The sequence below is a fragment of the Suillus bovinus genome (assembly GCF_016758785.1).
Source record: "Suillus bovinus strain UH-Sbo-P2 chromosome Unknown EDB93scaffold_89, whole genome shotgun sequence".
In the NCBI taxonomy this organism is placed as follows: Eukaryota; Fungi; Basidiomycota; class Agaricomycetes; order Boletales; family Suillaceae; genus Suillus; species Suillus bovinus.
In genome coordinates, this window is record NW_024542145.1 from 1 (window position 1) to 25551 (window position 25551).

Here is a 25551-nt window from a genome sequence, read left to right on the forward strand (position 1 = left end):
CTTCTGTCCTTCTATTAACACAGATCTTACGATTAACCTTTGGGTGTCATAAGCCTTGGCAGATACACTTATCATTGAGCTTTGCTTGACATAAGCTACCCGATTTGGACATAGGTGTTAAACCTTGCTTGCTGAAACCTCGCCAAGCAAAACTCCTAACTTTGAGCTAGCCCAGAGATGTCCTCAACCATTGATGACACACGCTCTGTTCGAGCGTTGTCAACAGATACTATCCAAGTCTGTAACAGCAGGGTGATGGTAAGCAGAGCCTTGAATTGAGGCCAAGAACTGCCATGAGGAAGATCACAGTGTAACAATGGTCCTCGTGCTGAGCTCAGAACCAGCATTTTCAATACATACATCAAATGCTACTCATTCCAAGTCATCTGCAACATGTCTGAATCCTTCCTAAACATGTCCGACATATTTCCGCACATATCCGAGCCTTTCTGCATTGGATCTGACACACTTAGCTTCAGACTTTCACACTTTCCATTGGACATTGCATTGGACATTGCATTGGACATCATCGCACATCATCAGATATTGTCACACCTATGTCCAGTCACATCCCGCTAGCCCCTACTAGGCATGCACATAGTCTTATCTTCATTGCTAACAGTGTAGACAGTGTTATTACATGTTTTCCCATAGTCTGCAGTACCTCATGTCTTATTACATAGGACATCAGACCCGAAAATTATTGCTACTACCTTCGCCTACAGTATTCCGGTTTCCTACATAGATAGATAAATACTCTGTAGTGACTCTTACCTATCCATCCACCTGTAGCTGGGTCACTTACAGAATATCTTCATAGTTCTTGGTTTATTTGCGAAATATTACTGTTCTTTCACCATCACAAATTTGCCATTTGTTATACTCGTGATACCGCTCGCAACCCGACACTCATTACATAGTTTCCGACCTATACTTGTGAAGTCCAAAAGTCCAAAATCTCGGACATCGCACTTTGGCTTCAGACATCAGATAAGTACCCTTAGACATCTTCGGATTACCATTGGACATCATTTTGTAGCTTTGGACATTTGTTATTTGCATTACTGACACTTTTATACTACTAATACCAATTAGTAATCCCTTTATGATCGAATGCACTTGCTCTGCAAGTATAGCAGACTAGGTTGTGCTGAGATCTACCTAAATATTGTTGACTAGGTAGTACAATTTCTGCTGAGCCCAGCGGAGATTTACTCTTTACAATGGAGTAGCTGAAAAACTGCTTCAGCACTGGTGTATACAGCACCCATGTATAGGAGATGTTCCCACAAGACAGCATGCTGCCCAACATAGTTAGAGGCGTCAGCAGCATCTTTCATCTGCAGAGTATAAAGGCTTTGGTGAATAATGTGCTGGGAACCCATATTAGTGCATCCAAAGTGATCCTCCAAGGTCTTCCATGCATCACATGCGGAGACTTTATGACTTGTAGAGATGAGCTGTTGGACAGATATGGAGAGACAGCATGTGATAATTGCCTTGGCTTAAAGGTCGTCAATCAGCCATTCACAAAGAGCAAGTGTCTCATCAGCGATAGGCATAGCTGGATTCACAGGCATGGGTTTATATGATGCACTCCTGAGGACATCATCTGGATCGACAGCATCAGTAACATGAAACCAGAGATCTTTGATGCCTAACGAGTAGGTAACCTCCCTTTTCCATGCAAAGTACATGTTTGGACCTGTCAATTCCAGGATGTGATCCAGTTTCCCCATGTCAAAGGAAAGAGATGTAGAAGATAAAACATGTGTGTGATTTTAGCTGATAAGATTTCACAAAGAGAAATCTTCACGGCTCATAACCTGTTAGAAGCTAACACACGAAACACGCTCAGTGTTGGAAGACAATGACTAATATTATAAGTACCTAACACACGAAACATGCTAAGGAGAATATAGTAAGAGACAGCAGGATGAACAGAGACTAACGAACATACCTCAGTGTTGGAAGACAATGACTGAGGTATGATAAAACAAAACAAAACATATGATGTATGTGAGTGCACGTGATGATATGGAAAAAGGAAAATGCTAAGGACAATGACGACTATGACGATTCAACAGTTTAAACACATAATGGTTCAAAGAAAGTCAAATTGTTGGTCATGGTGTGTATCAAAGGAATGAAGTAGACAAGTTGGTAGTGAGTTTTGCAGAGAGAGGACACTATGAAGCAAAGTAGTAAGTCCTGTGCAACAGTTGTGAAAATTTTCTCTACTTACATAATCAGTGGCAGCTCTTCTTGGTAGGTTACTGGTTGGGATCAAAGAATTGTGACACAGTGCATTTAGAGGGTGTCCCAGGAGTATAGATGGGTGGAGAAATGACACAGATCATTACAATGTCTCCTGTATAAGTGTCAACACACATGCTTACTGGCTGGTCAGCCTTTGCAGAGAATGACCAGTGTGTGAGAGTGAAATGTAACTCTACAGTTGCACCTTCAAGAGCATGGTGGTATTGGTGTGGATCAATCAGATTTCCCTTCATGTTGTATGCTGGAATGGGCACTACATGATGAGTTTTCTTGATGTTCTCAAGGCCACCCTTGGTAGTGTCATTGAAGGTTAGCCAATTTCCAATCAAAAATATGCCATCAAGATCTAAATTCACCAATGGCCATGGCATCAATCAAATAAATAAATCAGCAAAGAGAATAACATACCATCAACCTTGTCAGAGCTCTCTCTATCCTCAGCATTGTCAGTGCTTGCCTCACTGCATTGAAGTGGCTGCGAATTCTAACAATGAGAAGAGCTTCACCCAGCAGTAGATTTTACTTACTTTGAAAAGGACATGATACACTTTGAAGCGAAAGTTATCGGTGTATGGAGGAACCAGGCCACATTTAAGGACAAAACCGTCAGTTATAGCCACATCCTGCAACCACTTGATGTTGTCCTTGACAACATTGAAGTCGGTCTTGAATGGTGCAATGTCCGGCTGTTCATTAGTACATGAAGGCTTGACAGTGGCAAACTCTGGTGAGAAGGAAGAGGCTCCCCTATAGCCACCATCTGCAGTCAGATAGTAATCACTTGAAGATATCTGCACAACAGAACTGAGGACCACCATCTCTGGCCCAGATTCTGGTGATGGAGAAGCATGGTCTAATGCATATAAATCGGGCTTGACAATGAGCCAGTTGGCTTTACCGATGCGAGACCACTGAACATTATCTCAAACTGCATGATCACCTTCATCAAATCACAGAGTGATCAACAAGACCGTCCAAATTTTACAAACATGAATTAACCACCTATGTAAAGGCCAGAGCCTAGAAGGCGCTCCCAAATCTGAAGGAGCCACGTAGGTATTGTGGGGATTCTTGTAGGGGGAGCTGATGACTGTGGCATATTTACAAGTAAAGTTGAGTAGTTTGAACTTGAATACTGATATGTAATAAATAGCAGGAAATGACAAATGTCAGGAGGGACAGGAGCAAAGTGAGCAGATTGCTCACCTTTATATGTCAGGAAGTTTGAATCACCTGTGCACAGTGAAAAAAAAATTCATGCTGGTGCAGAACTGTGTTTGTTGATCCCTGCCAAATAAAGTAGTCCTATCATCCAATCTTCTGCTGCTCATGGAGCCTGCAAAAGCAGATGATGAAATATGTCATCTCAGTGTCAAAGAAATATTTGCACGATTAAAAGGAGTCATCACCTTCTCCTGTGAGGAATGTCAGAATAAAGACATGATTCTGACCCAAATACTTGCAGATGCTCCCAAAGAACAGATCATGTTCCTTCTGCAGGCGGGACAGAAGAAGCATGGAGAGAAAATAGGTAAACAGGAAAACCAGAAAGCAACAAGAAAATGCAAACGAGCAGATTATTCTGCTGCACGTCGAATTGCCCAGAGGCTTGAGAACTTGGACGAGGAGGATGACACTGATGAAGTATCAGTGAAGGACACATACAACTCTAAAAAGTTCTTGGAAATTTCTTCAGTAATGGACATAAAAAGCTGTTACCGACAGTTCTATGATGCAACTTCAAATGCAGTGCTGGTCACCAGTATATGTGGTGTTTGTGCATGGGAGGTTGGAGTCATGGACGACTCAGAGAAGATGTCCAAACTTGATTTTAATGATATCCCCAATCTACACTGACTTCATCCTTCAACTCCCCATCCTGCTCATAATCTCTACAATAGACAACTTCTAGAACCTGCTGGTGTCACATCCAAAGGCAATGATACCTTTGTTGACATCTGTCATTCATGTTTACAAGATCTCAACAGCGAGCATTATTGATGGTGTGGGAATGCACATGATGTGCCACTTCGGCAGTGATATGGGACACACAGCTCTCCACTGTGAAGGCCGAGATGGTGCCTGGTAGTACTGTCATTACCTCGTCATGCATGTGTTGCTCTAACATGGATTGAAATTGTTGCCAAACAGGTGTGTGAGGAAGGCCTATGAGCAGGCTGTAAATGGCATCACCTGAGTCCCAGAGGCATTCTTGAAGTACTGCATGTTGACCAACATAGTTGGTGGCATCAGCAGAGTCCTTCATTTATAGAGCATCCAAACGCTGGTGTAGCTGATATTGGGTGCTGGTGTCAGTCCAATTGAAGTGTTTAGCGAGAGTTCTCCACACATCATGGCTGAAACACTGTGCAAGTGTGATACCAACGCTCCAACAGAGGCACTTAGGTGACGGGTGTTACAAGAACATCTAGACGCTTGGGCCCCTACTATTTTCCTCCTGATCCTCCTCGTATCAGCCCTCACATCATACCCTTACCCCAACCTTACCCTTGTCATCCTCGTCATCCTCGCATTCCCTTTCGCCCTCTACCTGTCGCTTCAGCAAAGCCAGTACATTTGGCCGGATCCTTTCGCTGACGAAGCATACCCATGCTCCGTTTCACCACCTGACTGATCCTGCGGACAGTCCCCTTGCCCTTACCGTCTGGACGGTAACCTATGACACGATGCATGACGCATCCCCTTTGACCTATTTTCCTTTCTTGATCTCTGACTCGGTGCGCAGTCGCACATGCGACTTATACTTAGATCCGCAGTTGCACAATCGTGCCCCTGCGTGTTTCACTTCTCATTCTGATCTTTGACTCACTTTCTTATCCAGCAAGTTCTACCTAGATCGAACGTGCCTTCCTATTATGATCTTACCCTTTACCGATTGCCTCTCCCGGTAGTACGAGTTATCATCCACTAATACATCCCCTGTCCTCTATATAAACTCGCTACCATGTACCATATTCCTTAACTTGAATCTACTTGGTTCTTGACCTCCTACTCTCACCAGAGTGATCCTTCTGCCTCGCCAGCAGTCTATATTCTATCTTCTTATCTGCTCTTCGCGGATAAGCCTATAGTCTTGACCTTTACCCATCGACTTCATCGACGAGCAAAGCCCCTGTTAACTAGTCGGACTTCTGTCCTTCTAATTAACGACGATCCTTACGATTAACCTTCGGGTGTCGTAAGCCTAGGCCGATTTAGCTTATCGTCTCGCACCCGCGTGACATAAGCTACCCGATTTGGACATAGGCGTTAAATCGTACTTGCAGAAGACACGCCAAGTACGACCCCTAACCTTGGGCTAGCCCAAGGACGTCCACAGACCGTTGACGACACAAGCTCTGTTTGAGCGTCACCAACAGATACCATCCAAGTCGTAACAACGGGTAATAAGATCCTTAGCCTTAATATCACTCAACAACCACTCTCACATCTCTGTCCTCTTGGCAGGCATGATGTTGTTGGGATCAGCGGGGACAGGAATGAAAGATGGCGCTCTGAGCAGGTCTGTTGGGTCGGGATTTGTGTTGATGTGGCACCAGAGATCTTCACATGTGAGAGCATATTGCATCTTTGTGGACCAACCGACATAGTTTTCCATACCCAGTAACTCAAGAATGTGATCATATTTGCCCATGGTGATGCCACCATGAGGATAGATAAAAATGAGACGGAAGTGTGAGCAGCGAGCAGTCACGAGTGAGATTCTTGTCTTGTAGCCTTGTCTGATGGTTTAATAAGAACCAGGGCTCATAACCTGTTGAAAGGTGAAGCTAAGGACAAGTCTCAGTGTTTGGTAAGAGAACCACTATCATTCATAATACCTAAGGACAAGTCTATAAACAGGACATAGTGAGAGAGAGTTGGTGTGCAGACAATAAGATACATACCTCAGTGTTTGGTAAGAGAACAGTTGAGGTATGAATGATGAGAACAAACAAGTTTATAAACTACTGTACAGAGTCTGGAATATCAATGACAAAAAAGGAAAGACAACAAGAGAGATGACAATGTTGAACTCTCAACAGACGGGCTCTCAAATGCTGGGCAAATGCTCTCGAATTATGACATATGTTCTTGAATAGCTAATGATTATGAAAAATTCTGTCTAATTTTTTTGGGGGTAACATAATCTGTCACATTTTGAAAAAATCATCAATGATTACCTATAATTAGCCCAGGAGGCTTTTCCTGATATTGAAAGTGCTCATGACAAGCTCTGTGATAGAATGGGAACCAGATTTATCTTAAGCCCTAGATTGGGTTGATCAAAATCTAGTTGACTTCATACCAGAAATCTGTGTGGACTGCTTAGATGCCAAATTCCCTGGCTTTCACCATTGACCAAGGATGCACACCAAAAATGATGCTAAAATATCATTGTACACAAATCATCAGTCGTGGACTGGCTAAATGACATCACAAGTCTCCCGTATGTATACAACTGGCAGCTGATTATTCGTTATTCAAACGGCATAGGATCATCAATGTAGTAATTGGTGATGGGCTCAATAGCAAATCACAATGTGCCCATCCACAATAGCCGATGTGACAACTCACTGATCGTTTTTTAAATGGAGCATGATCCTGGGTTCGTGAGCAGCCTGGCTTTAAGAGTTCGAGACAGACTTTGGTGATACGATCAGCATTTCGCTATTTCGCTTGCATCTGAATCAGACAGAGATCGAATGATCAAGGCGTCGCAATCCGCACTGGTCGGCTGGTGAGGCACTCACATTATGCAATGAAGAATTTAACTTGTCATCTACGTAATGCAGAGTGGTGCAGCTCGAAGCTGCGCAAACACACCTGTCTATCCTCTGCTGCAGAGAGAAAGGCCTTGCAGGATGCTCAGCATCTGCTTATTAGAGGGTTTGCCGTGGACAGCTGAGGGGCCAGTGAGTGCAAATTTTCAAGAGCTTGGAGTCCCTGGACATGTAGAACAATGGGCTGAATCGATCAGGAACAGTGAATGGCCTGGTATAAAGATGGTTGGTATAAATCTCCCTCGATGAGCTATGTAGGTAACCCGGAGACGAAATACAAATAGACATTAGAACGCCTACATAGCTCAGCGCGATAAACATTTACCAGGAGTAAACTCAAATTGACTGGCAAGAAATAAATAATTAGCCTAGGATTGAATCTTGTTACGGTGATACTGTACATGCGGATGAAATACAAATGTCGTATGCTGGCGATGACGAGTCTGCGTATGAGCGGCAGGGAAGTACTGTCTGAGGCTTATCAGTCTGAAGGCTCACCTAGAGTCGCTCGTAATAGCATGACAGTCCAGAAGGATTTCAAGCGAAGCCTGGGAGTGCAGGAGTAAGGGCTAGCTCAACTAGTACCCGTAATCCTGTTGGCTGGTTACGACAGTTCTTATCGCCGACTTGTATGGTCAACTGCCAGAGCAGTGCGTGTCTCGGGCATGGCTTGCTGTGTCTTCTTGAGGTTGTGTAAATGACGTTTATAAAAAAAAACTCGTGTTGTAAGAACGTGTTTTGAGCTCACTGCCGTCGGTTCCAAGTCAAGACAATAAAAAAAGTGGATTGCCGACTGAGTGAACGGGGACCAAATGGGGTTTCTGGGGTCCACTGTAGGGGTTGTTTTTTTGGCTCGAGTCCCACGCACTTGTTGTACTCCGTCGTTTCCCTACAGCCTCAGGCTATAGCAGGAAGACATCATCCTTTTAACCTGCCGAGATCGCAACTGACAGCGACGGGCTTTCGTTTTCCATAGACAGAACCAAGGTTCATACAACTGATCTTTTGTTTTCGCCTGCTGGCAGGTCATACTTGACGACCACCACGCGCGACAAAATCATCGACTGTTTGCTAAAATATCTGTCACATCGAAAATTCGTGAGTTCAATTTGTTATGTGTTCGTTATTGCTGACGGCTAAACTCAAACTACCCTCTGCGCGTCTTATGCGTGTTTTTTTCTGTGTTATAGAATGAACAAAGTTTCCACTACATCTGGAAAGACTCCGTTGCCGCTCCCTTCGCAGTCAGCTTGGGCAAAGGGCCCGCCGCAGAGTAGTTCATCTGCAGCTCCTTCGCCGCGATCGCAGTCTCCCGCTCCTACTCATGTCGCATCTCCGATAGCTACTTCTCACTCGAGACGTCCAAGTGCGTTAGGCCAGGGCGTGTCTGTAAAAGATGGCGTATCAGTCCCTCGAAATAATGTGGGATCAGTAGTACGACCAGGTCTGATTTTATTTTCACACTAAAACCATTTCCATCTAACTGTCACTCTTAGCATCCGTTGTGTTTGGATCAATAGATGATGCCTCGGCCCCGTTATCTTCATCGCCGGCCGCCATTCCCGCCGTCAAAACCGAAGTCGTAAAGTCTTTCGGATCCGTACCTGCTACGTCCTCCAACCATGTAAATGGTAAAATCTCAGCTTCCGCATCGGCCACAGGGTCGTCGAAGCAATCTCCACGACCAACGCCCTCCAACTCTAGTACGCTATCCTCAACAGCCGCAACATCAGCCGCATCTACGTCTAAACCGTCCAAAGCAGACATTATGAAGCTTTTCCAGAATCCCTCGTCGTCATCTTCCCAGCCGTCGTCTGACACATCCTCTCCTTCCACCCGGCCTTCTAATTTACCTTCACATCACCAGTCATCGTCATCTTCCTCACAACAGCCACAGCAACCTTCGCAACTCGGCACACATTCATATCCGCAATTTGTGCCCAATAGCATGCGCCCACCGCAGCAGCCTTCTGGCACTCCACGTTCTCCTGCATTCCCCCGTGCTGTGCCAAATGTGCAAGGTCAAGCTCGACAAGGAGCTGGCCCAGGGGGTCCCGGTGGCCCACCTATCCCTGCCAGTCCCCGAATGGCTCCGCACCCACATCAAGCACCTCCTGGGGGTATAGCACCGCAGGTACCCATGCAGCCCATGTCATGGGGCGGATACTATGTTAGTACTTTATTTTTCTAAAAACCTTCATCAATTGTGTTCTCAACGTAATGCAAGTATATGGATCCATATCAACCACAACCTCCTTGGGGGTATTATGCTGTGCCCTCCCCACATATGCATCAGCAGCCCCCCCAACATGTCCCTCATGTCCCTCCTCCCCATCAACCTGGACCTCTTCCTATGTCACCTCGTCCCGTAGCTCCCCAACTCCCTGGCACACCCACTATGGCACACGCTATCCCGCACCCCCCTCACACGCCTCAACCGCCTCCCTCCATATCTTCACCACCGCCCACACCTTCCACCACCAATGCACCTCGCCTTAACACGAACGCCCGCGACTTTGTTCCTGGCGGACGTTCTACATCCAAGGTCACTATCAAGAGCCAGGATGGCATGGAGGTGACGCTTGATGCTCTCAAAAAGCACAGTCCCCAACCACCGACCGTTCCTATCCCACCCGCATCGCCTGTTGTGACCAACCGACGGCATCCTTCGGTCTCAGTACGGATTGAGAGCGAGGAATCGAAGCGCGCGCGAGAGGAGAATGCACGGAAAGAGCAGGAGAAGAAAGAGGAGGAGGAGCGTGCGAAGAGGGATGCTATAGAGAAGCAGAAGCGCGAAGCAGAGGAAGAGGCTAAGCGGATAGAGGAGGAAGAGGCTGCACGCAAGAGGAAGTGCGAGGAGGACCGTATACGCATGGATGAGGAAGAAAAGGAACGGAAACGACAAGCAGATGATGCTGAGAAGGAGCGCCTACGCCAGGAGGAGGATGACCGTCTTGAAGCAGAGCGGCAGGAGGCGGAGCAAGCACGTATCGCACTGGAGGAGGAGGAACAGAAACAGCAAGATGCTCTTGAGGCAGAGGAAGCTCAGCTTGAAGCTGAAGAAGCTGACGACATCGTTCAGACTTCATCACCCACCAGCGAGTCTCAAGAGCCCGAGGACGGCGAAGTCTCTGAACATGACGAAGCTCCAGTGCCTCAGCTTAACGGCGATAGCGGAAAGAAATTGAAGGAGTCACTTCGGATAGATACGAATGCTATGCCCCCTCCCACTGAGATTCCACGAAGACGTCCTGGCCCTCTCGACCTTGCTTCAGCGAAGAAAGATGTTTCTGCGCCTCCCCCTTCCGCACTTCTCACCGCACGTGTCATCGAGAATCTTAGCGAGGTTGCATATCCCGAAGGCATCAAGAGCCCCAAAGTTGAACTCAATGCAAATGTCAAGGATGGCCGATTCAGGTGTGTTTTACCTCTTTCACTTCGAGCGTGTCGTTCATTGCTTCATGTAGATATGACCGTGACTTCCTTATGCAGTTCATGCACATTTGCAAGGAGAAGCCGCCTACCCTTCCTGCTCTCGACGTCCTCGGCATTGAACCCGTCGATCAAGCTTTTCCCATGGCCCGCGGAGGCTCCGGACGTCATCGCAACGCCTCTGGTGCGATGCCTATTTCTGCCGGCCGCCAGGCTTCTGTAGGTCTGGGCATCGGTGGCTTCCAGAAACCCTCCGTTCCAAGCGGTTTCCAGATGGGCAATTTCCAGTCCCCAGGAAGCAAACTTACCAGCGAGGAGCGGTTTGCCATGTCTAACTCTCGTTCTGCTTCAACTAGCAGTGCTACTTCCCAATTCCGTTCCCCGATGGTGCGCACACCTAGCACAGGTGGACCTGGTCATCCCATGCATGGCAGCAACCGCATACGTAGTAAACGCGGTGAGAAGCGTGGCGATGCTAACAAGGCACCGATGTCCCAGCAAGATCATGGTTCTGGCTTCGGCGCTGCACCTATCCTGGGCGCTGGCTTCGAGCCCGTTGTACCTCTCGAATTATCTGCCAACCGTTGGGTTCCTACGAGTACGACTCGCAAGACTCAACCTGATGTTGATTCACCTGAGCTGGTTGACCGTAAGGTTAAGGCACTGCTCAACAAGCTTACGATGGAGAAATTCGAGGCGATTTCAGACCAGATCATCCACTGGGCCAACAAGAGTGTGAATGAGAAAGATGGGCGAACGCTCATCCAAGTCATCCGGCTGGTGTTCGAGAAGGCGACTGACGAGGCTGCTTGGAGCGAGATGTATGCACGGCTGTGTCGGAAGATGATGGAGCAGATCAGTCCCGAGGTGCAGGATGACGGGATTAAGAATACGGAGGGCAAGCCCATTGCTGGCGGACAACTGTTCCGTAAGTATCTCCTCAACCGGTGTCAAGAAGACTTTGAGCGCGGGTGGTTCGCCAAGGAAGCTACCGCTGCCGCCGCCGCCGCGAAGGCTTCCGACGATCATGCAACCAAGGCTGCTAATGACAAGAAGGGCACGGAGGAAGCTGAACTCTATTCGGATGAGTACTACGCTGCACAGAAGGCGAAGCGTCAGGGTCTTGGTCTCATCAAGTTCATCGGCGAGCTGTTCAAGCTGCAGATGCTCACAGAGCGTATTATGCACGAGTGTGTGAAGAAGCTGTTGGGCAACGTCGAGAACCCAGAGGAAGAGGAGATTGAGAGCTTGTGTCAACTATTAAAGACAGTCGGCCAGTTGCTTGATACGCCGAAAGCCCGCGCGCATATGGACGTTTATTTCACGCGCATGAAGGAGCTCGGCAAGAGTCTCAACGTCAGCTCTCGTATGCAGTTCATGCTTCAGGTGCGTGGTATTTCGGGGTATCTTTTGTCAGTTGTACTGATTGTAATCTCAGGACGTTATTGAGTTGCGTGACCGTAAATGGGTCAGCCGGAATGCTGTTGCTGCGCCTACGACGATCGCCGCTGTTCACGAGCTGGTAAGATAAACCAGTGTCGCGGAAATATTTGCACTGACACTTGACTTGTGTTACAGGCCGCCAAGGAGAAAGCAGCTGCAGAGAAGGAGTCTTTCAACCGTCAGATAAGCATGTCCCGCGGTGGTTCTCGACGCGGCGACAACCGCAACCAAGAGCATGGCCCTGACGGCTGGGCTGTTGCAGGTGGCAGCTCTGTTCCGCGGGCACCTCCCAAGGCTGGTGATCTGTCGCAGTTCGGCAAAATATCCAAAGGCCCAGCCATGGGAATGGTAATGGGTCCAAGCGGCGTCTTCGCGGCCGGCAAGAAGGATAGCAAGCGAGAGACACTTTCCCGGACGAATTCAAGTTCGAATATGTTCCACATGCTCAGTCAGAATCCTGAACTTGCCGCTGAGGCATCTACGAAACCCAGTCGTTCGTCGAGTCGGAAACCAAGCGTTGACCTTGGTCACACCGGTGTTCCCGAGCCTGCCGTACAGCGCAGGAAGCTCCAGCTTCTTCCACGGTCCATTCATACTGAAGAGAACGCCACGACTCCTTCAGAAGAAGAACCCGAAAACGCACCTACCGCCATGTCAGAAGCAGACGCGAAGAAGAAGGTTGATGAAGACGTGAAGGAGTTCTTTGCTGTTCGCAATCTTGAAGAGGCGGAGGTCTACTTTACCAATCTTCCTGACGAGCACCGTTTCCGGCTCGTGGACAAGCTGGTTGCGTCCGCGCTTGAAAGCAAGGAGGCGGATGCGAGATTGGTTGGTGAATTCTTCGCACAGGCTACGAGTAGTGGGCAGTGTACGCTTGAGGTTATTGAGGAGGGGTTCATGCCTATGGCGGAGTTTTTGGACGATATTGCCATCGATGCTCCAAAGGCGTTTGACTACATGGCTATTATGCTCAAGGGCGCTGGAATCGAGAATGAGCCTGAGAGACTCCGGCGAATCGCTTCGAAGCTAGAGGATAGCGACAAGCTAGTCTCTCTCGTTGCATGATCTGTCCTACTCACATCGCACATTTTCGATTCCACACCTGCATTTTTATCGCATTTTCGTTTTCGTTTCATTTTTCTGATCGTATTGCACACGTTCTTGGTGTTCTGCAAACTAATATATACATCGCATGGCACTTTTGCGTTTGTCCTTTTTTTTGTTATCGTTCACTACAGTATTACAGCGGCATAGGCTATAGCTAGCAGTACATCAGGTACCAGCAATATCATTTCAGATTCCGACCGTGGGCTTGACGCAAGCCTCATTGCAATCGACACGGCCCGTTGGCTGCATCAGGCTTTTTATCATGCAGATTGGGCGCCAATCTCCAGCTCCTCGACATGTCTGCCACCATTCACGTCGACTACCAGAAACCCTCCGTTCCAAACAGTTTCCAGGTGAGCATCTTCCGATCCCCAGGAAGTGAGCTAACCAGCGAACAGTGTTTTGCTATGCCATCATCCAACCACCGTTCTGCAAAGAGCCCTGCTATTACCGCTCCGATGGTGCACACGCATAGCCAGGTTAAGACGCGTAGTAGTGCTAACAAGGCGCCGATGTCCCAGCAAGGACAAAATACTGGCTTCAAGCCTGTTGTGCCTATCAAATCGTCTGCCAACCGCTGGGTTCCTACGAGCACAACTCGCAAGGGTCCGAGTCAACTTGATGTTGATTCACCTGAGTTGGTCGACCGTAAGGTTAATGCACTGCTCAACAAGCTTACGATGGAGAAATTCGGGACGATTTCAGACCAGATCATCTACTGGGCCAACAAGAGTGTGAATGAGAAAGACGGGCGAACGCTCATTCGAGTCATCCGGCTGGTGTTCGAGAAGGCAATCGATGAAGACGTTTGGAGCGAGATGTACGCGAGGCTGTGTCGGAAGATGATGGAGGAGATCAGTCCTGAGGTACAGGATGACGGGATCAAGGATATGGAGGGCAAGCCTATTAGAGGTGGCCATCTCTTTCGGAAGTATCTCCTCAGCCGATGCCAAGAAGACTTCGAGCGTGGATGGTTTGCCAAGGAAGCTGCTGCATCCGCCACGACGAAGCTATCTAACGATCAAGCAACTGAGGCTACTCGCGAGAAGAAGAGCACGTTGAATACTGGGTTTGATTTTGAGAAGGCAAAGCGCCATGGTCTCAATCTCATCACGTTTATCGGAGAGTTGTTCAAAGTGCGGATGCTCACACAGCGTATCATGCACGAATGTGTGAAGAAGCTGTTGGGCAACGTCGATAACCCAGGGGAAGAGAAAATCGAGAGCTTGTGTCGGCTGTTGAAGACGGTTGGCCAGTTGCTTGACACGCCAAAAGCCCGCGCGCATATGGACGTTTATTTCACGCGCATGAAGGAGCTCGGCAAGAGTCACAATGTCAGCACTCGTATGCAGTTCATGCTTCAGGTGTGTGGTATCTTCTGGGCATCTCTGTCGATTGTGCTCATCATCGTGATCTTAGGATGTCATCGAGTTGCGTGAACGTGCATGGTTGAATCGCAATGCTGCTCTTGTGACGATTGCTGCCGTTCGCGCGTTGGTAAGATAGATTGGTATCGTTCGAAATTTTCATACTGACACTCGTGTTACAGGCCGCCAAGGAGATAGCAGCTGCAGAGGAGGGTCGAAGGGAGACTGACCGCAACCAAGAGGATGGTCCTGATGACTGGGCAGGTGAATACGTTCTGCGCAAGGCTAGTAATCTGTCACCGTTTGGCGACATCACCAATGGTCCACCCAGTCCAAGCGACATCTTCGGGGCTGACACGAAGGATAGCAAGCGGATGGCACTTTTGCAGACACACTCGAGCTCAAATGTGTTCCTCATGCTTGACGAGAATCCTGAAACCGCCTCTGAGGCGTCCACAAATCCCAGTCATTCGCCGAGCCAGATACCAAGCATTTATCTTGGTCATGATGGTATTCCTGAGCCTGCTATACAGCACAGGAAGCCTCAGCTTCTTCCGCGGTCCGTTGACGCTGCTGACGAGAGCATGGTAACTCCGTTGGCAGATGAACGCGAGGGCGCGCCTATTACTATGTCAGAAGCCAAAATTCAGGAAGAAATTGGTAGATACGTGAGGGCTTTCTTCGCGGTTCGCAATCTCAAGGAAGCGGACATCTCCTTCACGAATTTTCCGAATGAGCTCTGCTTCCGACTCGCGGACCACCGTTAGATACGCATGTCTCGCGGTCGTCCTCGAGGCGGCAGCGAGCACAACCAAGAATAGCTTTTCTGGTAGCTTGATCCTCCCCCTCTCACTCGCACGCATGTGACGTTTTCGATGCATTTTTATTCTTACATTCTCATGGTATTTGTTTTCGTTCGCTTTTGGATTGTATCCCGCACTTTCTTGGTCTTTTTGCAAACTGGAGTATGTACACCACGACACTCTTGCATTCGTCCTCTTTGTAGTATCGTTGATCGATATCATATACAAAGGCAAAGGCTTTAGCCACTAGCCTTTGATGTCAGACATTGCAGGATAGTACGAGCTACAGGCCTCCTTTATGGGCCTATCGATCCTTTAGTCCCTCGGAATTTGAGGGTCGACATTACAGATGCACACTCAGGCTGAACAACTTGAAGGAGCGCAGACAAGGCTTCAAACTTTTGTGATGCGTTGTATTGGGGAGAGAGTAAGACGCAGGCGTGGTCAAAACTTAAAAGGCGGCCCAGGGAATGGCATTCAAAAGTTCCTTTTAGAGTGGAGTTGTCGGAAAATCCGAGTCTGGCCGAAGTTACTATCGGATCGGTGTATTTCGGCTGTGTTTTTCTTGAAGTTCTATACTTATTCTCCAGTAAGTCAGAATTTAAAAGGAGGACAAACGTTTCTTTTTTTCACAGCTATCTGATAATCAGCCTTCATGTTCATGTTCATCAAACGTCCAACATATGTCTACATACGGTGATCATGGAGAAGATAATCAACATTCATCTGTGGCTCGCGAACTTTTGATTCTCTACGCTACGGAAACAGGTACAGCTCAAGAAACTGCTGATCGCATTGCAAGGGAATGTCGAAGAGTCCGTTTTCACTGTCGTGTGCAGAGCATGGATGTGTATCCACCAGTAGGCAGCTTCCCAATCCTTGTAACATGGTGTTCAAGTACTGTACAGGAAACATTGATTTCAGAGCACTTGGTCATCTTTGTCGTTTCGACCACTGGCTGGGGAGCTGAACCCAGAGCCATGACTTCGTTATGGAACATGTTGCTGAGGTCTGATCTCCCAGATGACCTATTCGAAGATATGGATTTCTGCGTGTTCGGCCTTGGCGATACGGCCTATGAGAAATTCTGTTGGCCGGCAAAGAAACTATCGAGAAGAATGCAGAGTTTGGGAGGTTATGAAATTTGCTCACGAGGAGAAGGAGACGAGCAACATCGCATGGGGTGGGTATCCTTCGTTTCCCCCGTCTCATGAGGCTGATTAAAGTGCAGGGTAGATGGTGCATTAGATCCTTGGATTGAACGTCTCCTAGAAGTCCTCATACAGCTCTACCCACTATCGCACGAGCAAGATTACATTCCGGCTGGTCGACCACCACCTCGCGTATCCTTGAGCAATGTAGCATCCGATACCTCGCTGGATCCAGATCCTCTAGATGAGGACACGAAATTTCATATAGCTTCGGTGAAATGCAACAGACGGATCACTGCGGAGGATTGGTTTCAGGACGTACGCCATTTTGAGTTCTCTTTCGAAGACGATATAAAGTACAGGTCTTTTTATCTTGAATTTTTTACCGCTACTGATGGAAAATTTTAGATATAATCCTGGAGATGTTGCTGTGATTCATCCGTCTGCAGCTGCATCAGAAGTTGACTCTTTCCTTGTCACCATGGGCTGGGCAGATGTTGCCGACGATTTTTTCACAATAGAACATACAATGTTAGGTAGGACGAAACAGGACCCAGTAAGACCTGTCTAATGTCTTATAGATCAAACGTTGCCCGACCATCTACCGAACATCGTTTCCCTTCGAATCCTATTCACACGCTATGTCGATTTCAATGCTGTACCCCGCCGATCTTTTTTCCAACTGCTGCGACATTTTGCTATCGATGAGCTCGAACGCGAAAAACTTGATGAATTTGTATCAATAGAAGGAGCGGTACGTCAGGTTTTTGCATCTTTCTTTCATTTATTGAGGATGTGCAGGACGACATGTATGATTATTGTCAACGCGTGAAACGCACGGCCTGGGAAGTATTGTCCGAGTTTCGATCAGCAAGGATACCGAGAGAGTATGTCTTTGACTTGTTCCCTCCACTTAGACCAAGAGAGTTCTCGATTGCTAGTTCCATCGAGGTGAGCTCGAGTCGAAACATGCTCACTGTAGCCCAATTTACCTGTGTTTTGTCAGCTCCATCCCCGTGAAATCCATCTCTGTGTTGCTATAGTGCGCTATCGCACAAAGTTGAAAATCCATCGAAAAGGTGTCTGTACTAGTTATCTATCGGGGCTTAAATTAAGTCAGTGCGGCGTTCTAGCACAGTCCCTGAACTTATATCATCTCCAGGAGATACTCTTCGTATCGGTCTCAGAAAGGGTTTCATCTCACTTCCTACGGATCCAAACACACCAGTGGTGTGCGTGGGTCCCGGAACAGGTATTGCACCTATGCGTGCCGTCATTGAGCAACGCATGCACGAGGGATACATCAGTATGTTTTGCTATCTTTGTATATCAGCTGATCCTTGATGATCCCAGATACTACCTTATACTTTGGTTGCCGTTCTGCACACAAGGATCAGCATTATCACACGGAATGGGAATCTCACGCGGAAGAACAAAAACTCCGTTACCGCGTTGCATGTTCTCGTGATGGACCAGAGGGTGTCAAACGGACGTATGTGCAAGATTTGATGAAGGAAGATGCACAAGATCTTTGGACAATGCTAGGGCAGCAACGAGGCATCATTATCATCTCAGGGTGGGTCTAGATTATATGTAACGTGCGATGAAATTCAAGCTCTTATTATAGTTCTTCGAACAAAATGCCTACTGCCGTCCGCGAAGCTGTGCGAGGCGCAGTGGAAAGGTTCGGAGGAAGGTCGAATGCTGAGGCTGTGGAGTATGTTGCTGCGATGGAGAGGGAGGGAAGGTTGATTGAGGAATGTTGGAGCTGAGAACATTCGAAACCAGTGAGCATCCCAGCAAGGACGGGTTTCTGGTCTAGGATCATCTGGCGTTGCACCTGTACTGGGTGCCAACTCCGAGCTTGTCGCACCCCTCAATTTGTCAACCAAGGTTCCTGTCAGTACAACTCGTAAGATCCAACATGACATCAACCACCTGAGCTGGTTGCCTGCAAGGTCAAGGTGCTGCTCGACAAGCTTACGATAGAGAGATTCAACTTGATTTCATATCATATCATCCACTGGGTGAAAGAGAAGACGGGCGGACCCTCATCCGAGTCATTCGACTGGCAATCGAGCACGCGACGAATGGAGCAAGATGTATGCACGGCTCTGTTGGAAGAGAACAGATCAGTCCGGAGGGAACGATGTGGAAGGAAAACCTATCACCGGTAGTCAGCTCTTCCGGAGGTATTTGCTCAGCCTGTGTCAAGAGGATATTGACCACGTGCGGCTCTGAAGGGAAGTTGCCCCCTGCTCTAAAGGCCTCAGATGACAAAGCTGTTGGTGAACAGAAGGCAGATATTTCTACGCTGAACAAAAGGCAAAGCGCCTGGGTCTCGGTCTCATGATGTTCCTCAGCGAGCTGTTAAAGCGACAGGTAATCACGGAATGTGTTATATACGAGTGTGTCAAGAAGCCGTTGTGCAACCTCGAGCATCCTAAGGAAGAGGAGCTTGAGAGCTATGTGCACATGGTCGTTTACTTCACGAGCTGGGCAAGGCCTAAATACCAGCTCTCGTGTGTAGTTCATATTTCAAGTGAGCAAAATTTCTGTGACTCGATCGGTTGAACTCATTATCGTGATATTAGGACGTCAAATTGAGTTGTGTGACCGTATAAAACAGATCAGATGCAATGCTATTGCTACACGATTGTTACCCTTTGCGAGGTCATCCCACGTTCCCCTGTATTTCCTCGTGCAATGCTCAACATACGATCTCGATCGGGAGTTAACACACGTTTGTTCATGCCCAATAAACGCCCAACCTACTGGCACCACAAGTTCTACCAAGTCCCAGACTCCGCTCCCTTCGTAGTCAGTTTGGGCAGAGGGCCTGCCGTAGAGCAGATCATCGTAGCTCTTTCACCGCAATCGCAGTCTCCCACTCCTATTGATATTGGATCTCCAAAAGCTAGTTCTCAATTGAGACGTCGAAGGGCGTGTCCTTAAGGGATATCTGGCGTCTCAGCCCCTATCATGTGGATTCAGTACGACCTGATCTTATTCTATCCTCATGCTAACGTTACGCCATGTCCAGTGCTAATTGTTACGTGTAGAATCCATCGGTTTTAGATCACTAGCGCAGATGATGCCTCAGTCCCATTATCACCAGCCGCCAAAGTCGTACGGTCTTTCGGATCCGTGCCCGTTACGTTTTCGGTAGATGGCAAAACCCTCTTCATCATTAACTCCGTCCAACTCAAGTACTCCCTCCTCAAAAACTCCGACGTCGGCGGCGTATGCGCCCGAACTGTCCGGAGCAGGTATCTCAAAACTCTTTTTCACTAGGTCACTGTAGAATCGCGACTTGATATAACCGGCTTCCTCATTTCTAACGGCTCTACCACAATCCATTTTTGACATTTAATTCTTTGCATAGCATTCTCATATCGCGCAAGTGCTACTCTACTTAATACGCGTAACTCACACGGTATTCTTTGGCCGCACTTTTCTTGTCTTTCGTTCACTAGATACAGCGACTTCTTGCTTACATCAGCATGTCAATCTCCGACTAATGTCATTATAATGGCCAGTTGGAAGGGTTGTTCTCGTTCTCACCAAGTTCGCCCATCATCGCGGTGACGCCGAAATGTCGGCGCAAGTCTCAGCATCATCTTCAGAACACAGCCCATGGACAACCATCAGGACGCATCTCAACTTTTTCCGCATACATGTCATCTTCTTGTGAGCTCGCCATATCATTTAGCTTCATCGCAGAATTTGTTGACATGTGTTTTTAGCACTTTGACTCCCCTGATATTCTCCGGAATCCTTTATGCTAGCAATGGCAAATATCCAATATCATACATCGATGCGCTATACAATTCAGTCAGCGCGATAACTATGTGCGGTCTCGCGACAGTGAACTTGAGCCAGCTTACTGCTTGGCAGCAAGTGTTGTTGTTCATCCAGATGTGTATTGGAAACATAGTGCGTTCCTTGGCTTCAGGGACACTGTGGCATGATGGCTCTCTAACCTTGGCTCCAGGTTATTGTGTCATGGGTGATGGTGTACATCAGGAGGTTGTTATTTATACCATGCGCGTCAATGATATTCACTCATAATGTTACAGGTACTACTTTGCTACGACATTCGATCATATCATTGGAGCAGAGGCTGCCAGAAAGGCTGCGATCAAGGTAGAACAGCAGCTTGCCACTGCATCTGCACAGAATTCTGTCGGCAGCAAAAGCAACTGGCCCCGCCGTATCTTCCGAAGGAAAAACATCCTTAGTACAGTACTGGAGGGTTCTGCTAGTGACGATCCTCGAACGACACCGAAGGACGGCACAAAGATATTGAGACCCGATATGATCAGGCGCGTGGATAGTCAACCCAAACTGGTCAACCCGAGCGGACGGATTACAGAAAGCGGTACGGTCCCTATGAAGCATTTTTCGTTGAAATCTGCAACGAGCTTGAATATGCAAGAAGAAGAACAAGGGCAAGGGCCCTCTCCCCGTCATATTGAGTTGGAAAATGATGTCGAGATCAAGAACCTCCATGTAGAAAGTACCAACGTAGGGCCCGCAGATCTAAAAAGAACCCTCCCGTAAGCATCTACAACCCTATATTTGGTACCGGCGAGCTTGACATCTATCTTACATCAGTGGGCACGTAGGTCGTCTTTCCGGTTCAGAAAGTCGTGGGGAACTCTCAAATTGCATGCCCGAAGCGGGTAAAGGTGCTGTAATGTCCGCTGTATCGACTGAAATGCCACAGACAGCAACTATCGAGTTCGCACCCAACGTTTCTCGTTCCCATCCCCCACTATTTCCTGTCGGTAGCCAAATCGGACGCTCAGGTTCCCCTGAAATTTCATCAAATATTTCAGGGTTCTCTGCTCCCCGCCGCCGCCGCCGCCGTTCTTCCGTAGTCCCTCAACAACCGCACGTGCCATTAGCACAGCACCCGACCATTCAAACACATCGATCTAGTGATGCTAGGCGCGCATCGAATCTGTATCATGTCGACCAACCGCAGGAGCAGATGCTACGAGGGTTCGGGGGCTTTCCTATGCCCCACGAACTGCTGGGTATGCTGTTTGGCTGGCTGTTTCCTAATACCATGAATAGACTGAAGAGAACTGTGACGATTCCTATCACTACTACACTGACGGGCGGTGGGCTTGGACGGACTACGAGTGGCGCTTCGAGTATCCCTGGGAGGCCAACACACAGCGGAAGCATCAGTGCTAAGGAGGGTACGAAGCCTGTAACGTATATTTCGTTCGACGCCGTCGTTGGGCGGAATTCTGCGTTTCATCTTTCGACTAACGAACAGCTTGAGGAATTGGGTGGGGTTGAATATCGGGCACTGAACGCGCTGCTATGGTTAGTTGCATCTGTGAGTGATCTTGTTTTCAGTCGTCCTCGCCGAGTTAAAATGTCTTCGTAGTATCACATAGTCGTACAACTGGTTTCCTTTGTGGTGATCGCTCCTTACATGACATTGCCAAAGTGGGCGAGCGATTTCGTACCTCCTGCGCAATTTAGAGTAATTACAGTTCCTTGGTGAGCAGCGCGTCTTACAGCGCTAAATGAAACACGTCGACTAATAGAAGAATGCAGGTTTTCATTGTTCCAAGTCGTATCAGCATACACAAACACCGGAACTTCTCTTGTTGACCAGAATATGGTACCCTTCCAGACAGCTTATCCAAGTGAGTATTATATATCATGTATACTGAATAATGTTGACGTTTTTTCTTGGTTAAGTGATCTTTTTTATGATATTTTGTATTTTGGCTGGCAACACTGCATTTGTAAGTGCCACTGCGCTCAGTTTAACAACATAATAACCATTCGTCATCGTTAGCCTATACTGTGAGTTTGAAATCCGGAGTGCATAACAGTTCTTACTCAACAATCTGAAGGCTCCGGTTTCTCATGTAAGTATGCTCTCTCTGTGATAAACTTGCTTGTTGTTCATTATAGAAAGCTGGATCATCACGAAACTTGTAACGAAGGACTCTCGACTGGATGAAACACTGCATTTTCTCCTGGACCATCCCCGCCGATGCTTTGTTTATCTTTTCCCTTCGTACCAAACTTGGTTTCTTCTTACGATTCTGCTCATGATGAAGTATGCACATCTCACGACTATTTCTGTTATCGTAATACTGAACTCGGTAATATAGCCTTACAGACTGGTTCTGCTTTTTGGTCCTTGATATTGGTAACCCTGACATCGATTCCATACCTTTGGGAACGAGGGTTGTTGCCGGACTGTATCAGGCTATCGCTGTTCGTGCTGCGGGGTTTGGAATAGTTCCGCTTGCCAGAATAGCTCCTGCTGTCAAGTTAGGTTGAGCAATTGTTGTATGGAAAAGGCATTGACTTCAGGGAACAGAGTCATATATGTGATCATGATGTATGTTAGCGTATGTAAGTGCCTTGATTATCTTGACGATACACGTAAAACTGACTGCCTGTCAAGACCCTATTGCACTAAGGTGCGTTCGCCACTAGCAACCATGCAGATAGGTAATTATGATGCTTATTAATCCAGTGTCCGTTCGACAAACGTCTATGAAGAGCAATCCCTGGGTATATACAAGGATGATGATTCAGAGGTTGAAAATGCCTTTTCAACCACAGGTCCAAGGATGACGGTATGGTCTCGATACTTGGCCATGCATGCACGTCGACAATTGGCGTTTGGTATGTCTTATCTTCTTGTCTAATGACTTGTCTCATCCAGATATCAAGATATGTGGTGGTTGTGTCTCGTAAGCTTGCACGCAGTCACGTGGGGGACTAGACTGAAATTGTCTGACGTAGGCGCTGGTGTTGGTTTGTATCATAGAGGTGAGTGACGTAACGACGGAGGATTCGCAATGGTTCTAATGGGTCAACTAATGGTAGCGCGGAAACTTGGAAAACACGGAGATACAAGGCTGGTTCAATATTTTTACTATTAGTATGTCCTCGTCGTATCGAATTGCGGTCTCGGCTCAATTCCGACAAGTTTTCGAATTAGTCTCTGCATACGGCACTGTTGGTCTCAGTCTTGGTATACCTACCGTAAGTGACGGAGATGCTGTGTTATAATCACTGTATTCTTATGCTGTGGTAGGAAAATTACTCGTTTTCCGGTGCCTGGAAGCCTCTTTCAAAGCTCATAATATGCCTCGTCATGCTTCGCGGGCGACATCGTGGTCTCCCAGAGGCCATCGACCGCGCTATCATGCTCCCCTCCGAATTTGAAAAAACGAATGACGAGCCGCCCGTCCCTGTCACGCATGATGATAGGCAATCAAGCGCCCATGGCGGGTCGCTACACACGCGCGACGCCCCTTCGAAAGAGGACGGTCTCACTTCCAGCAACGAGATCTAGATTAGTTTGAGGGACGACTGAAGGAAGAAGATGAGAAGCGAAGTGGCAGATACGATGCTCTTGTTGAGCCTGGAAGACAACGGGATCTTCAGGAGCGGCTCTGACTCAATGGTTTGTCGGGCCCGTGTTACTGAGTCTGGTTGCGCGATGATCTGGCAAGCAAGAAAGGCTAGCGTGGCAGGCTAGTAGTAGAATAATCACCTGGCCCGTTATGATAAATAAAGCTAAAGAGTGCGTAACATCGAACAAGAATAGATATTGAAGCGTTCGCCGGGCAGAAATCAGTTTGATCATCCAGTGCCGGACTTCGTCCCGAACTCGACGGCGCCGAGGCACAATTGCTCGGCCACCATAAGAAGTTTGAGTCGGCCATCAGAAATTAGTTATAAACCCGGTAGTATTGCCAGAGAGGTACCAGATTGGTTTTCAATATGTCGAGGGATAATTTGGCCTCCTAAGTATTAGCACAGTGCCACTACTAGATCCGACATTCAATGTGGTTTTATGTAGCTACCATCAAATATTGGGTCTATATGGTACTTACTCGCCTCACGAACAAACTGCGGCCCTCAGGTCGAACTCTAAATTTACAGCATAAAAACACGTTCACTCCTTGTTGGACCAACCTATTTATATCTGTGCCTACAATATTCTCATTGAACTACACACTTCACGGAACTGCGGGATAGGAATATTAACATTACCTGGCGTTTTCAGCAACAGAAGACAGTTGCTGAAATAGCTCAACTTGTTGGGTGCATTCAGCGAAAATCTTGAAACTTCAAGTTCACCGAGATTTCGGACAGAAAACGAAATTCTTTTGCTCTTGTCGTGGCAGGTCTCGTATTCTCAAGAACAATGCGGACGGCAAGAAAGATTTCTTCGAGCCCATACTGTTGAGAAAATGGTAAGATTGGCCTTGTCAGCTGGTTGGACATCAATTATACTATACCTTGTAGAGACAAAGTTCACGTTTTGTAAAAAAACCCTCGTGTACGGCATAGTTCACCTGAATACAGCAAAACACTTGCAGGGAAAGCGGAGAATTCATGCAGTGAGTCTAACATGAAACCGGAGCTACATTCCGATTGGGAGACTCTGCAGTGGGAAGTCACAATATCTAAGAATGAAGACTATCAGCTCAAAGGGGGACAAACGGAATACATACAGTATTGTTGCTTGATGATCCATGAGGCATAGTGTACGCGCATTGCTTCGGCAAGATATTAAAATCAAAGTTTCCGTGATCCTCGAGGCTGAAATCAATGACATTGACGTCGCTAAAAACAAAAGACTTGACTGTCGGATCGCTGGAAATCTCCGCGACCCGTGATAATCAATTGATTTACATGGGAGCTCAGCGCTCAGCGATAAGCGAGGCGTGGGCAGGGATCCGAGGAGTGTGTATGATTTAAGAGGAATGAGCTCTTATCATATGATAACCAATCATTTGGTACAAAGTTGAAAACAGTTGTTGGCGGCGTGTGCAATAGTGAGAACGAGAAAAAATGTCTGCTTGCATGCAAGCAAATAGCTTTGTGGGTGGAAGCCCCGAAGGGGCAACCTGGCCCTGGCCCGACCTGTGCAAAAGTTAGCCGATGTGAGCTGCGAGGGCGGTTGAGCAACCTCGCAGCCTCAGACCCAGCCGCAGGTTCGGGCGCCAGCCACCCGGACCCACTGACAGTAGCTTGGATGTGACTATATAGCTAAGGAATTGAGTATTGGTATAGTAGAAAATTATAATGTAGGCTGCGAAGGAAAGGGAGTGGTGTGGGGAAAAGAAAATCCCAAAGGCGGGAGGCTGCAGAGCATCTGCAGGGTGCCAGAGCTAGCCTGGGC

General features: G+C 47.6%; 7 protein-coding genes across 7 annotated transcripts; 5 read left to right on the top strand and 2 right to left on the bottom strand.

Moving 5' to 3' along the window:
• Positions 1–1211: 1211 nt before the first annotated feature.
• Positions 1212–1697, bottom strand: EDB93DRAFT_1255255 (uncharacterized protein; the record flags this gene model as incomplete). Its single annotated transcript, XM_041453747.1, has 2 exons — positions 1212–1504; positions 1532–1697. The coding sequence occupies 2 exons, from the start codon at positions 1695–1697 to the stop codon at positions 1212–1214; spliced, it is 459 nt and encodes a 152-aa protein (XP_041302673.1).
• A 576-nt stretch (positions 1698–2273) lies between these two features.
• On the bottom strand, positions 2274–4973 carry EDB93DRAFT_1255256 (uncharacterized protein; the record flags this gene model as incomplete). The annotated part of the gene is made up of 5 exons (XM_041453748.1): positions 2274–2626; positions 2689–2755; positions 2808–3191; positions 4778–4827; positions 4880–4973. 5 exons carry the CDS (start codon positions 4971–4973, stop codon positions 2274–2276), a joined length of 948 nt encoding a protein of 315 aa, XP_041302674.1.
• A 2970-nt stretch (positions 4974–7943) lies between these two features.
• Positions 7944–13267, top strand: EDB93DRAFT_1176877 (uncharacterized protein). Its single transcript, XM_041450534.1, has 7 exons — positions 7944–8162; positions 8255–8508; positions 8561–9234; positions 9292–10481; positions 10532–11882; positions 11935–12018; positions 12075–13267. The coding sequence occupies exons 2-7, from the start codon at positions 8256–8258 to the stop codon at positions 13002–13004; spliced, it is 4482 nt and encodes a 1493-aa protein (XP_041302675.1). The 5' UTR covers positions 7944–8162; position 8255; the 3' UTR covers positions 13005–13267.
• On the top strand, positions 13268–15577 carry EDB93DRAFT_1176883 (armadillo-type protein). Its single transcript, XM_041450535.1, has 4 exons — positions 13268–13399; positions 13445–14410; positions 14466–14543; positions 14596–15577. The coding sequence occupies exons 1-4, from the start codon at positions 13343–13345 to the stop codon at positions 15178–15180; spliced, it is 1686 nt and encodes a 561-aa protein (XP_041302676.1). The 5' UTR covers positions 13268–13342; the 3' UTR covers positions 15181–15577.
• A 322-nt stretch (positions 15578–15899) lies between these two features.
• On the top strand, positions 15900–18139 carry EDB93DRAFT_1255259 (riboflavin synthase domain-like protein; the record flags this gene model as incomplete). Its single annotated transcript, XM_041453749.1, has 10 exons — positions 15900–16076; positions 16125–16399; positions 16448–16723; positions 16776–16903; positions 16949–17121; positions 17169–17318; positions 17374–17482; positions 17530–17673; positions 17721–17943; positions 17995–18139. 10 exons carry the CDS (start codon positions 15900–15902, stop codon positions 18137–18139), a joined length of 1800 nt encoding a protein of 599 aa, XP_041302677.1.
• A 166-nt stretch (positions 18140–18305) lies between these two features.
• On the top strand, positions 18306–19333 carry EDB93DRAFT_908946 (uncharacterized protein). Its single transcript, XM_041457909.1, has 3 exons — positions 18306–18614; positions 18671–18909; positions 18962–19333. Exons 1-3 carry the CDS (start codon positions 18472–18474, stop codon positions 19186–19188), a joined length of 609 nt encoding a protein of 202 aa, XP_041302678.1. The 5' UTR covers positions 18306–18471; the 3' UTR covers positions 19189–19333.
• A 629-nt stretch (positions 19334–19962) lies between these two features.
• On the top strand, positions 19963–23712 carry EDB93DRAFT_1094024 (cation transport protein-domain-containing protein; the record flags this gene model as incomplete). Its single annotated transcript, XM_041446558.1, has 17 exons — positions 19963–20057; positions 20114–20303; positions 20362–20399; positions 20447–20835; positions 21014–21720; positions 21772–21887; positions 21945–22036; positions 22092–22157; positions 22311–22458; positions 22514–22675; positions 22726–22764; positions 22885–23036; positions 23085–23104; positions 23157–23183; positions 23241–23295; positions 23344–23399; positions 23452–23712. 17 exons carry the CDS (start codon positions 19963–19965, stop codon positions 23710–23712), a joined length of 2613 nt encoding a protein of 870 aa, XP_041302679.1.
• Positions 23713–25551: the final 1839 nt, after the last annotated feature.

Excerpts from the sequence above, each read along its gene's own strand:
- EDB93DRAFT_1176883 (XM_041450535.1), top strand. The coding sequence starts at position 13,343 with ATGTCTGCCACCATTCACGTCGACTACCAGAAACCCTCCGTTCCAAAC. Across the intron at positions 13,400-13,444 it reads CCGTTCCAAACAGTTTCCAG|TGTTTTGCTATGCCATCATC; the intron begins GTGAGCATCTTC and ends ACCAGCGAACAG. Across the intron at positions 14,411-14,465 it reads GTATGCAGTTCATGCTTCAG|GATGTCATCGAGTTGCGTGA; the intron begins GTGTGTGGTATC and ends TCGTGATCTTAG.
- EDB93DRAFT_908946 (XM_041457909.1), top strand. The coding sequence starts at position 18,472 with ATGCACGGCTCTGTTGGAAGAGAACAGATCAGTCCGGAGGGAACGATG. Across the intron at positions 18,615-18,670 it reads ACGTGCGGCTCTGAAGGGAA|ATATTTCTACGCTGAACAAA; the intron begins GTTGCCCCCTGC and ends AACAGAAGGCAG. Across the intron at positions 18,910-18,961 it reads GTGTGTAGTTCATATTTCAA|GACGTCAAATTGAGTTGTGT; the intron begins GTGAGCAAAATT and ends TCGTGATATTAG.
- EDB93DRAFT_1176877 (XM_041450534.1), top strand. The coding sequence starts at position 8,256 with ATGAACAAAGTTTCCACTACATCTGGAAAGACTCCGTTGCCGCTCCCT. Across the intron at positions 8,509-8,560 it reads GGGATCAGTAGTACGACCAG|CATCCGTTGTGTTTGGATCA; the intron begins GTCTGATTTTAT and ends TGTCACTCTTAG. Across the intron at positions 9,235-9,291 it reads TGTCATGGGGCGGATACTAT|TATATGGATCCATATCAACC; the intron begins GTTAGTACTTTA and ends ACGTAATGCAAG.